Source organism: Schistocerca nitens, chromosome 4, assembly GCF_023898315.1.
Source record: "Schistocerca nitens isolate TAMUIC-IGC-003100 chromosome 4, iqSchNite1.1, whole genome shotgun sequence".
In the NCBI taxonomy this organism is placed as follows: Eukaryota; Metazoa; Arthropoda; class Insecta; order Orthoptera; family Acrididae; genus Schistocerca; species Schistocerca nitens.
The window spans coordinates 688438065-688451876 of NC_064617.1; the positions used below are offsets into that span (position 1 = coordinate 688438065).

At 40.4% G+C, this 13812-nt stretch overlaps 1 protein-coding gene across 1 annotated transcript in view; it reads right to left on the reverse strand.

The window, feature by feature from the left end:
- Window positions 1–532, reverse strand: part of LOC126252369 (survival of motor neuron-related-splicing factor 30) — a 45465-nt gene extending 44933 nt beyond the window's left edge. Inside the window, exons 1-2 of the mRNA XM_049953260.1 lie at window positions 324–532; window positions 103–241 (exon numbers count right to left, since the gene is read on the reverse strand). Coding sequence (XP_049809217.1) covers window positions 103–241; window positions 324–377 — 193 coding nt within the window. The 5' untranslated portion in view covers window positions 378–532. The remainder of the gene's footprint in view (window positions 1–102; window positions 242–323) is intronic.
- Between the last annotated feature and the right edge of the window lie 13280 nt (window positions 533–13812).

Here is a 13812-nt window from a genome sequence, read left to right on the forward strand (position 1 = left end):
CAGCACACGTTCGTGCCACAATCAATCAATACACTAATCGTGTCCCTATACAAAGATAGTTTTAAAAATCCACTCTGTTTCAAAATACAATAAAGAACTTACCAGCTGATTCTTGGGCAGCTTTTAGTTCGATCAGCTGAGTTTTAATTAGATCTCTAGTTAGTTCTATAACCTCCTCTAAATCGACTTTCAACTTCTTAAGTTCTTCATTATCAGGATCTGTAGTCAGAGCAGCTTCCACCTACAAACAAAATTTATGCTCAAGCAATAGCAACTACACTACATTCTGTATGATTATACACTCATCAATGCGATCAACACACCTGCTGCAGTTGCAACTTGTAATTCTGGAGATTTCCTTGCAGGTCGTCCGCCATTTTACGGCTTAATTGTACGCAAAACTTAAGAACTGACCACAGGTATTTCTAAAAGCATTCGGCAAATATTAATATCAGCACACAGTGCTATGCTTACTATACACCTTCTGATAAAATTTTCCCTTTACTTTTATTATTATTTTTTTTTTTTTCAAAGACGTTTCACTTCACTTCCAAATGTTATTTTTTCGTAGTCAGAGATCCCGTCGACTACATATAGGCAAAGGTTATATACACTGTCCACAAATCCAAAGTAGTTGCAATCCGGAAGACCTGACTAGAAAATATGTATCATTTATTACAGCATATTATTCAGATCTATCAACTGATTGCAAATATTGCGTTACTAATATCTCCATTGTTGATTGGTTTTTATTTAGTGATTTCCATAACCTTCCGATGAAAATCAAATAAGCACAGTCGTAGGAAAAGATTTTTTCGTTTCATTTATTTGGTCCATTTGATTCATTAGATACTTAGAAATTTTTGGAAATTTGTGGTAAGGACTATGGAGCCAAAATGCTTCGGTCATCGGTCCCCATTACTTACTTGAATAGTATCTTCAGTATAAGGCAAGTCAAGTTTGAGAAAGAAGAAGACAGTGAGAGAGAGAGAGAGAGAAAGAGCGAAAAAGACAAAATTCAGTTTACAGACAATCGTAAGTTACAAGTCATCAAAACATCACAATTTGAATTTAGCCATTATTACATGTTCAATTTACAAGGCAGTTTTTTACCATTTGAAAATTCTTTTATTGTATAAATACACTTCTATCAGAAATGACGCAAGTTAAACTTAAAAGTTTGTGGTACCTGGTAAAACTGAACATTTATTTCCTTATAAAACACGTCTATACAGCACAGCTCACAAGCTTGGAAGGCTTAAAAGTTAGCTGTAAAGAGCAGTATGGAATCCCTGGTGTGTGGATAGCTTTTGTGTTGCTATGGGCAACTACAGACGCTATGATTTTTTTTTTATTCCCTGTATTGAGCTTTATGTGTGTAATTCATGTATCTTGCTTAATGTATTAATAAATTGTTCCAACCTGAAACCGCCCGTAAATTACTCTGATAACACCCTGCCCCCTATTGTTGACGATATCCGAGATTAAACTTCACATGTCGCCCTGCATGCATTACCACTGCTTTCTTAAAATCTGGAATTGTGCCACTGGAATTGGTGGTTTCGAGCGCGACGTGAGATACCATTCTCCGGCGTCGTTACCTTCTCCGAGGCTCCTTGCGTCCGTAGCGTCTCGTGGTGCCTTTTGAGCGTGGGGACATTTTCTGGTGCCATATTCATATCTTCTCGTTCGCCTCCCGCAGCCTTTGCTGTGTCCAGTGCTTCGAAAAACAAGGACTAGAGTCGGTTAGTGCCAAAGGGGTAGGAGTGCCATTTATTCTAATGTGGAATGTGTGGCTACCTCTGCCAATCACCAGATGTATTCCTTCAGTTGGTGGCTGCAACAGCTTGCATAGTGCATCACTGCTTAAGAAAACTTGTGTGCAATTCTCAAGATTTGCGAAGACAAACGAGTGTCTCTCACCCCGACTTCTGGGCACTGTTGGTCTAAGCTGGCGTACATGCTTTCGTTAATCTAGCGGCAAAGTCTGTTGCATCGATTGTATCGTCTGCCATGCTGTGCAAGAATTCTCCTGGCAGACGTAACGTTTGCCCATACACTAGCTCCCGCTGCCATAACTTTTAGATCGCTTTTGAATGATATCCATAGTCCGAGGAGTACAATAGGTAGTGCCTCCATTCAATTCTGCGTCACATGACATCAAAGAGCTACTTTCAGTTGGCGATGCAGGCATTCAGCTATACCATTTGATGCAGGATGATGGGCTGTGGTGTGTATACATTTCATGCCTGATAATGTAGTTAATGCTCTGATAAGGTAGGCTTCGTACCGGTACACCGAATCGGGATATTCAACCGCGAAAAAATGTCTGCGCCACGGTTTCGACTGAAATATCTTTCATAGGGAATGTTTCAGGCTACCTGGCAAAGCGGTCTGCAACTGTAAGGCAATAATTATAACCTTCTGAGACTGTGAGCGGGCCTACGAATGTCGACATATTCGAAACGTTGATTCGACGGCAGATATGCGCCTAGCGGTGCTCTGACATGCTGCGTGATCTTGTTCCTCTGACACGCAATGCATTGTTTGACAAATGTTTTGCAATCTGCGTGCATTCCAGGCGAGACGAGACGTTTTTTGACCAAACTAATAGTGGCTTGCACTCCTGGAAGTGCCAGTTGTGTCCTGATGCAACTGCTTGTACTCAAAAGTGTTGCGGAACAAGTGGAAGGACTTTCAGTCCAGATAGGTCACAATACAATTCAACATATGCTTCAGGTATCGCGACACGTTGTAACTTCAGTCGTCCTGGCTGTTTCAACAGATCTTGTAACTCATCACCACGTTGTTGGGCCTGAGCGAGAGCATCAAAATCAATGGCAGCCTTTACAGCTTCAATGTGGAACTCTTCCATTTTGGTCCGTGTTTGCACAGGAAAAGAGTAATATCAGAAACTGCATCCGCCTTGCTAAAAACCACCTTGTTATTATCAGCGACAAATATCACCATCATCAGTGGGGTTTTTAACTCTAAAACATGTAGAAAATAGCATGGTTATACAAACACATTAAAACATTATTACATTTTTACTATTCATTCCAAGAAACTAAATTTCTTGGATCTTACAATCACAAGAAACAACCATCAACATGAATTCTCCATCTACAGAAAACCCACATCCACAAGCACTGTTATCCACAGCTCATCCAACCACCCGACAGTGCATAAATATGCTAGTTTCACACACATGCTCTACAGGATAAACAGAACACCTCTTAAACCAGAAAACTACGCACAGGAACTAAATATAATCAAACAAATTGCTGTTGAAAACGACTACAAAACAGACATCATAAACAAACTCAAAAACAAGGTAAAACGGAAACATGCAGTACACACAGACAACACAGCAGACTTCAGAAAAAAGAGAATCAGAAAAGGCTAAGACCAGTCAGAAAAACCTCAGACAAATTGAGCAACGCTGGAATATATCGACTCACTTGCAACTCCTGTCAGACCCAATACATAGGACAAATAAGCAGAAATTTCCGAACGAGGTACACAGAGCACATGAGAGCTCTAAAAAGTAATAGCACACATTCAACTTTTCCAGAACATCTAATGAACGAAAACCATAACCCCACTAATATCGAAAACAATCTACACATTCTGAGAAACAGCAACAGTCTATACCGACAACTAACGATGGAAGAAAATTACTACATACCAAAGGCTATAGTCGAAGGGAAAAATGTAATAAATGAAAACTCAACACGTTGCAACAACACACTCTTTACCACTCTGAGAGAACTGACCAAGAACACAGAACAGAAAGCACACACACGCAAAAGAACCACTTCGCCGTCATACACAGAGACACAAATAATGAACAGAAGTCGTCGAAATTCGCGCTACAATTTTCATTGCCTTTCTCGCCGCATGCGATACACCTCTCGCGCGCGAACAGCAAGATGGTGTAACATTCTGGATCAGAAACAAAGTGGAAAAGTTTTGTTTTTCTGTGTGTAAAAGCAGCCAGATACCATCCAACGAACGTGAGTACAAGTATAGCTAAGTAACAGCTCAGTACACACCAAATAAATGGGTTTCTACTACACTACCACAACCCCAGGTATATACTGCTGACATACGAAGTTTACCTTTTAGTATTTTGTTTAATAACAGCCGCTCACGTGGTTGCAGATGACATGATGTTCGCTAAGTAAAAAACGGCAATGGAAAAAAAGAGCACAGAAAACATGTCGCAAACAGCGCCAATAATTGCTTAAAACATGCTGTATCATACAATAAGTAAGGTACAGTAGTATGAAAATATCCCGAAAACTATATTTCAAAAGACAAATAGTAAAAATGTAATAATGGTTTACTGTGTGTTGTATAACCATGCTATTTTCTACATGTTTTAGATTTCAAAACCCCACTGACGATGGTGATATTTGTTGCAGAAACTAGTTTGGGATAATAAAGAAATAAACGAATAACAAGGTGTTTTGCATCAAGGCAGACTCAATTTCTGATATTAATGTGAGCATGTGTCTGCTGCCACGTTCACAACCTCTATACGTGATAGTGCATCAGATTAACTTTTGTATAAACAATGCATGTGGTGCATTGGCTAATGTAATCTAAAGGGCACAGATGCCTCAGCGATGCTTTCGCTGGTTTTAGAGCGAAGGCGTACATTAGCGGCTTATGTTCTGTATAAATAGTGAACTGTCGGCCCGCTAGTAAATGCCCGAATTTCTTGACTGTGGCTTAAGCTGCATACAACTCCCGATCATAGATTGTCCAACACTGCTGTGAAAGTGACAGCTTCTGACTGAAGAATGTTACGTGCTGCCAAGAATGCTCGACCTGTTGTTGCAGTACAGCGCCAACGGCTGTAGACGAGGCATCAACCAAGTGGAGCCTGTGCCTCGCACTGTGCTAAATGTGCAGCCCCTACAACTGCTGTTTTTATGACTTGGAAAGCGTCGTCTGCTTCGCTTGTCCAATGCAACTTGTCGTTTGGCTTTGATGTGCCTTTAACAAATTCATTCAGGGGCGCCGTTATCGATGTGTAACTCTATATAGATGTTTGGTAAAAATTTATGTCCCCTGAAAACCGGAGTAGCTCTCCTATTCTAATGGGGCTAGGGTACTTGTTTATGGCTTCCATTTTATCTAGCGGAGGTCAAATACCACCCGCGCCTACCGTCAAACCCAGAAATTGCACTTCCTTCGCTCTAAAAGTACATTTTGAAGGATTAATCACTAAGCCTTGCGTGTGTAAACGATTAAATAAGTGAGCCAGGTGATGTAAATATTCTTCTTCCGTCGCAGACGTCATCAAATTATCATCTATGTAAACACAACAGAAGTCTAAGTCTCTAGTGATCTCATCCATGAAACGCTGAAACGTCTGTGCAGTGTTGCACAGAGCATAAGGCATCCTAGTGAACTCGAATAGACAGAAAGGTGTTGTCACTGCTGTATTGGGGATATCTTTTACGGTAATGGGGATTTGATAATACACCCGGACTACATCAATATTGGAAAATATAGTGTTACCATGACTGTTGGCAGAGAAGTCTCCTACATGTGGCACTGGTTACCAATTCGGGATGGTCGTCGTATTGAGCTACCGCAACCGCCACATGGACGTCATCTGTTCTTTGGTACAACGTGGACTGGAACTGCCCAACTGCTACTCGAAACACTGCGAGTGTCCATTGACAGCATGCTTTGTAATTCCTGCTTCACCACTCGCATCGTCTCTGGCGTCAAACGTCTAGGCTTGACGTGAAATGGTGGTCACGGCGTGGTCATAATTTGAAGTACCAATGTGTGTTTAACTGGCGGAAGAGTAGGCGAGTGCTACATGATTTCGGTAATTCTTTAAGTAACTGTGTATACGGTGTATCTCCTACAACCGTGTGTACTGTCATCGGAGTGATGCAACACACCTTCCCTGGAGTATGCAACATTGTAGTGGAATCGATCAGCTACTTGCGTTGGAGGTCAAATACAAGATCAAATGGTTCAAATGGCTCTGAGCACTTTCGGACTTAACATCTATGGTCATCAGTCCCCTAGAACTTAGAACTACTTAAACCTAACTAACCTAAGGACAGCACACAACACCCAGTCATCACGAGGCAGAGAAATCAAGTACAAGATCATAAAAGGATAAAAAATCAGATCCTATGATAGGCTGCGATGTATCCGCTACTGTGAAACGCCACTCAAATATACAGCGTAGTCCCAGGTTAAAGGAACAGTGTGACCTGACCGTATGTTTTAATGTTAGGGTTGTTAGCGGCAAACAGACAACAATTGTCGCATCTCCATCGTGGTACACGAGTTACCAGATACACGGACACTTCTACCCCTGTATCCACTAGATACTGTACTTTCGTGCTGCGATCTGTGACAAAAAGGTGACATGCATTACCGGTATGGGTAGTTGCTGGTGATACGTTTTCCGCTTCATGTTTTCACTTTCACGCATAGCTGCCAAATTTCTTGTGGTACCAGCAACTCGTATTTAGATAATGTTATGCCTATGGACACAACAACTTTTTTCGCCTCCCCCCTCCCAGCAACAAACTTTGTCAATTTTGTATATATATATATAGTAATTGATTATTATATCAACAAAGGATGTTATCAGTTAAATGGCCTTCTTCTTGCCTTGTATCAGCAAGCAGATTTATCACATTTTTCAAAGTCCATTTTCACCGTCAGATCACTTTCTATTGCTGAAGCGACTCAATTGATCTTGAGTCTGAGAAGCACACAAGTAGTTCTTAACCCTTCCAAGAACTGAGAAGGACCGTTCAGCAGAGCAGTTCGTTGCTGGTGAGGTCAAATAAATTTACAGAGCGATTCTGATATTTGGAAAATATTAGAGAGATACTTCTCTCTTCACATTTTTTAAAGACTGGTATGAAGGACCATTCTCATATCAAGAACTCAAAAGGAAGCTTTTGAGATGGACATATTCTGTTCCCAAAGAATCCTCTGTATCCCTTGAGTACGAGGGTATTTCGAAAAGTTCTCAGAATGGAATAGAAAAAAGTACTTACATCACTGAAACTTTTTTAATTTTTCAATGTAGTCTGCTTGTAGATTAATGCACTTGGTTCAACGATGTTCGAGTGCCTTGATCCCATCTCGAAAACGAGTTTCCTCCAGACCTGCAAAATAGTTGTCAATTCCAGCTATCAATTCTTCATTTGAAGTGAATCTTCGTCCACCAAGAATAATTTTCAGTTTTGGGAAGCGATGGAAGCCTGAAAGAGCCATATCAGGTGACTAAGGCGGGTGTGGCAATAATTCATAGCTAGGGCACCCAAGTTTCATCTGCGGTCACAAATTGGTGCAAAAAATCTCGTTCGTTTCTCCTAAAAGGGGCCAAACATTGTTCCGATATGTCCATTCTCATACGTTTTTGATCCAGTATCAAGAGTCACGGCACCCATCTTGCAGATAATTTTTTCATTTCTAATTCTTCAGTTAAAATGTGATATACCCTTTCAAATGACATATAGCAAGCATGAGCAATTTCACGCAATTTCAATTGGCAATCATTCATGACCATTTTGTGCACTTTAGCAATGATTTCTGTAGTAGTGACACATCTTGGCTGACCACTGAGCAGATCATCATCTAAGCTCTCCCGACCAAATTTAAATTCATTTGTCCACTTGGCAACAGTTGAATATGAAGGAGCAGAGTCCCACAGTGCATTCTGAAAATTGGCATTAATGTCCTTTGCTTTCATACCTTTCATTACGAAGTAGTTAATCACTACTCAAATCTCAATTTTTTCAATCTTCACAAATCACTATGTGGGAACAACAACAGAACCACGTCTCCGCCACAGCTCTCTTCCAAGAGCACTGACGTGACACGTGTTTACAGGCAACAGTCCAATGAATATCACGTGAACAACTCGTTGTGCAAGTGCTGACCTCTTGTGGTGATTCCGAGAACTTTTCAAACCTCCCTCATTATAGACTTCATCAGGGTCCATATCCATCAAACTGGATAAGAAAGAGAACTTTTCAGAAGACTCTCTGTAGACACTAAGACGATTATTGAGTTCTGCAGATAGTCTGTTCAGTACAATTAAATAATTGGTCTTCAATATGTCACCTACAGATTTGCAACCCACTGTTTCATTTTCCAACTCTGAGTCTGAGTCATCAAAGAACTTCTTTCGTTTCTTCAGACCCTTTTCTTGAGTTTCATTGACTCACAGAAGATGTTTCATGGTCAGTTTTCTCTCTGCCAACTTTTTGTACACTTCAAAAGACTTAGGCATCTCATCTATGAAAGTCAGAAGTAAAGTATAAAGTTTCACTACTGTAGATATGTCACCTTCTTCTGACTGTAGTGTTGTACTCACTCCACCAAAACGTTAGAAAATACTTCCCCATATTGAGACCGAGCGAGGTGGTGCAGTGGTTAGACACTGGACTCGCATTCGGGAGGACGACGGTTCAATCCCGCGTCCGGCCATCCTGATTTACGTTTTCCGTGATTTCCCTAAATCGCTCCAGGCAAATGCCAGGATCGTTAACCTCGCTGTCTGGTCTCCTTCCCCAAACAACCCAACCCCAACTTTCCCATATTGTAGCAATGAATGCAATATTTTTAGAGTTAAGCTCTTGCAATATCCCTGTTGCTTCTGATCTAATAACAGCTTTATCGCTTTTCTCTTCAGAAATGCATTTAAGAGCTTTATTGACTGCATCCCAACTTGCTTTTAAGCTTTTGCAGTCACTCTCTCGAACTGACCATCTTGTAATGCAGAGAGACTTTAAATTCAGGTTTCCATCTTAGAAAACTGTCTGTAGAATTTTCCAGCATTGTGTAGAAGCCGAAAAAAATGTAAATCGTTTGTAGCAGGTCAAAAAATGTTGTAGCCATTTTACAGACGGTGTCTGCCCTTGATCTTGCCAGATTCAGGGAATGAGTGGAGCAGGGGATGAAAAATGCCAAGGGATTGAATGACTTGATTTGGGCTTGTAGGACGTAGTAGATCCCTGCCATATTTGTAGCATTATCACACCTTTGGCCACGGCAATTGCTTCTACCTAGTCCATGGAAGTTGAGGAACATAAATACAGCATCTGCCAATTCTTTCCCAATATGTCCAGGATTTCTCATAAATTCTACAAAACGTTCTTGTGGTTGTCCATCTTTATTTATATATCGTATAATGAAGTTTAACTGATAACAGTGTGAAACAACAGGTGTAGAATCCACAATAATGGAGAAATACTTTGCATCAGCTATCTCCTATATGATCTTTTCTGTGACAGTCTTCCCCATAATATGATAATTTCTTCATAAGTGCTAAATGATAAATATGAGGTGCTTCCTTTACCCTGGTTTCCATCTTTAGCTATATGGGCTGCTAAGAATGGATCAACTTTAGCTGTCAGCTCTAAACAGGTCATAAAATCGCCATTCCTTAAGGAACCAAAATGTTCTTCATTTCCATGAAATGGCAATCCCCTTGAACAAAGTTTTTTCACTACAGCTACCACCCTCTGTAGTACATTTCTGCAATACTTTGCTTCTTCTTGTAGCTGAGTAATAAATTGTTTATCGTCTCTACATTGAGTATTTCCCCTTTGTCTGAAACTTACAACACAATCGCGGTGTGCACTGGAATTTTCATGTCCAGTTACCCTATGATTAGCGTGTTCCCAATCAGTAAAGCCACTTGAGATGAACCCCCAAACAGTTTACATGGTGCACAGCAAAGTGATCCCTGACTGGGTGAGTAATTCAAGTAATCGTGGTGCACAATGTCTCCATTCAACAATTTCCTTTCAAACAAATCCTTGGAAATAAATCTTCGTTTATCAGAATATGCACGATCTGACTTCACAAAATCACGGTTTCTGTTCTAATTCGTGTTTTATCACTGATTTCTCCAAATAAAGGATCTTTATCAACAGCAGAAAATTCAAATGGCTCTGAGCACTATGGGACTTAACATCTGAGGTCATCAGTCCCCTAGAACTTAGAACTATTTAAACCTAACTAACCTAAGGACATCACACACATCCATGCCCAAGGCAGGATTCGAACCTGCGATCGCAGCGATCGCGCGGTTCCAGACTGAAGCGCCTAGAACAGCTCGGCCACATCGGACGGCTCAACAGTAGAGTCTGATGAAACTTGCCCATGCCCCAACTCTGGTTCACTTGCTGTGGAATTGTTCGTATGTTTGTTATCAATTTCAGAGTCACTATCGTCGAGCCTTTTCCACAATTGCTGCTGCACTGCGAATCATTTGTAGGTGTCAAGTTCACAAGAGAGGAAGAACTTGCAGGTACAGAATCTAGTCCTTTGTTAACGAAAAATGTTTGTATCTTTGGTGTTTGACCTAATACTCCCTTTTCCCTCTCCCTCCTTTGTTCAACTAATTTTCTGTAGCCTGCGCCACTGAGCGTTTCCTACCATCCATATTCACGATTACATTATGTCAAAACTTCACCAGATTAATGAAATGGGGGAAAATACACACAAACAATAATAAAAACACCAAACTAAAATCATCCCACATCATCGCTACATGTGACGCGTTTGTGCCTTGCCACATAAAAACAATGTGTAGGCAGTGCTGCCAATGGCATGATGTCGAGATCCCACCCGTCTACCTACGATTTCCCCCTCAGGTTCATTCGAATTAAGGTACCACAAACTATCGAAACTGTTGCGCTCGTTTCGATTCCTTTGCAAACTCTAACGCTTTTTGCGTGTCCATAGTTTGGCCACTCGTAGCGCTAGCTGACACCTTTGCTCGCTTCAGAAAACTATGCTACGTGCATGTGCGATGATCTTTTTGGGAACATTTTTAAACGCTTTGGAACCATCAGAAGAAAATCCTCTCATCAGTGGGAGACAAAATGTTCAAATGTTTGAATTCCTAAAGGACCAAACTGCTGAGGCCATCGGTCCCTAGTGGGAGACAATTTCGGCTGTCCATAGGTCACAAATCGAATAGCAAATGGCCCGTCAGAAACGATGGCAACTGCTGAAAAGATGCAATCTAATGGATTGGCGCTGTCGAAAGGGTTTCGACCTAACTGGAATGAACCTAATAATAATTCCTGCAACCAATGCTACTTTTTTTCGTTTCTTTCTCTGCACACATAAATTTGTGTGCTACTTTGCCGCCCTGGGTTCGGGCCCCGTGCATGGGGCTTGGTACCAGCACAAATTTTGTGCCAAAGGCGAACGGTTACGCTGACGTGTGTATGTCATTCGTAATACGGTTAGAGCTCATATATAAGAGGCTGAATCGTCTGCCATGTTTTCCCCATCTCTGCGGATTCAGCAGTGTTTACCTTCTGTGTGTTTAACATATTCACGGAACTTCTTACAGTATTTCTTATAAAATACTTGATATTGCATGTATGAAGTGAACCAATCAGTAATTAATGTTTATAGAGATATTTAGAATGCCATTTTCATATAACAGAAAATTTGAGATGTAATATTACACAGCTATAGAAATGTAGGCTCGGAACTTGCGTGATAGTTGTAAATATTAAGTGTAATAAGATAAGAGCTCATTAACAATGTCTTCAGATGTGGGTGTTATACAGTGACAATCTTTGGCTATTTATTAGTTTAGTTTCCTCTGTCTATAGCCAGTTGTAACACAGGTGTTCATTTTTTATTCAAATTGTAAGGAATGCCGTATTTTATTGTGTAGAGGTGGGGGAAAGTATAGTTTCATCTTACGGTGAAACGAATTTTTATTAATAGTTACATCTCTCATTTAACCATTATTCGTTTTATGAACTTCATGTTAGGTTTGTTGCTTGCTGAGTCATGGTAAAATCTTTATCCTTTGAAGGTTATGTTCCATACCAATGACCAATCTGCCATAAAAATATCTTAATTATCACTTGTTCTACTGTGCCTGTATAATATATGGGGTTAAGTATAATTCAGTTTGTATATGTATGTTTATGATAAGACGTATAAATACATCCAGAATATTCCTCTCCACTTTTCCTATTCCGAAAATATTGCAGGAATTGAAAAATTTGGAGACAAACTGCTTCAGTGCAGTTTTCGCTGTGAAGAAACGCAACTGCATACAACTGGTTTCATGTTTATAGCTACTTTTATTAAAGTATATTGACAACAGAGTCCACCCGGTTGGCCGTGCGGTCTAAGGCGCAAATTGAGACGCGTATAGCACGTGTGACTTGACACGACACTACAGCGCGACACGCACGTGCAGCACGAGTCGCGCGGGTGCAGCCTATATTGCGACGCGTACACCATACATCGCACGCGCCGAGTGGCGACGCTCTGCGCTGACAGAACCGAAGCGCACTCACCCTGTTATCTTCCTCAAACGATTTTACAGAAACTATTCACTGAAAATATATGATTTTTGCCTTACTTGTAGCGTTATATGTCAGCTTCGTGGCGAAGTGCCCATGATCTTGCTATTGACCATTTTTATTGTGATGTACACATTTTAGTAAGACACTACGCAAAAGTCAAAAAGATTGCAACGAAAATTAGGGGTCGCTATGATTTTGCGTTTGGTGCGTATTACACCATATGTTGCTGCGTATGAAATTTAGCTAACACGCTTAATTTTTGTTTAAATTTGGGAGAAGGTCTCTATCTGCCTCCGATCTCGAGAAAATGGATCCCATGTAGCGCGCTCACTTCCGATCTCACGCCCGCGAGACTGAATTACTCTCCTAAACCGCTCGAGACATCCAAACGAAAGTTTGGCGAATGATAGCCCACAAGGAGGAGAGTGTTTTGTCAATTCTTAAACACACGGAACTTTCTTATCTATGGCGATATATCAGTACTTATACTTCCCTTTTTATTTATTTCGCTTCACTGACTGTAATTTTTTAAGAGTTATCGACAGCTAGCGAAACAAGAACTTCCTAGTATGAAAATAAACATGAAATTTCTTCTTTTATGTTACTGGAAACCGACACTATGAGGTTTTTGGTAAGCTATTGAGCTCTTTGATTGCCAATTACTTGTTTAATGAGGGCCTCCATTTCGGAATTCTGTCGCAATAGCTGCTGTGACATGAGCTTGGCAAATTACACTGTGACAAAGGAAGTACAATTAAACCATTCACCAAGAGAAATGTGGCCATTACTCACAAACGGTGATGCTTCTTCGAATGAGAAAAGATTAACAACTCAAACAAAAATATATTGCCAATTCCGTCGGAATTTTGGTGGAATCCATGTAACCCATCGAATTTGTAACACTGAGCGACTGGAATGGAAACTTGCCAAAGGATTTTATTCCTTCTCTTGATCTGAGCAGTATTAAAATAATGATGAGCATTCCTTCAGGCCGAATGATGGGCACATGCCAGATACTGGTTACTCACCTAAGCTTGCCAAACTGACAATGTGTGATCGCGAATAAAATAGTTATTGAGAAAAATAAACAATTGATCTGTCGCACAACACAATGGTCAGTGTATTGTCAGCAGCGAGGATAATGGGCGCGACAGGAATGCACAAGCTAGCCATGTGTGCTTTGTGAGTTGGGGTTTGAGAAACATTGTCATGAAAGTAGATCTGCCTTTGTCAGCAGTACATTTCAACAAATTAAATATATTTAATCATAACAGTCCTTTAGGATATTCCTACTTTCGTAATAATAGCGACCATTTTCTACATTTGTGTAGCCTATTTTATAATTATTTTATTAATGCTGATAATGTTCATACAACAATTAAAATGCTTTTTCTCATCACGGCGAACCAATTAAAATATTGTTATTTATAACTGTTTTTCGACTGTTTCTAGCTTGCAGTGG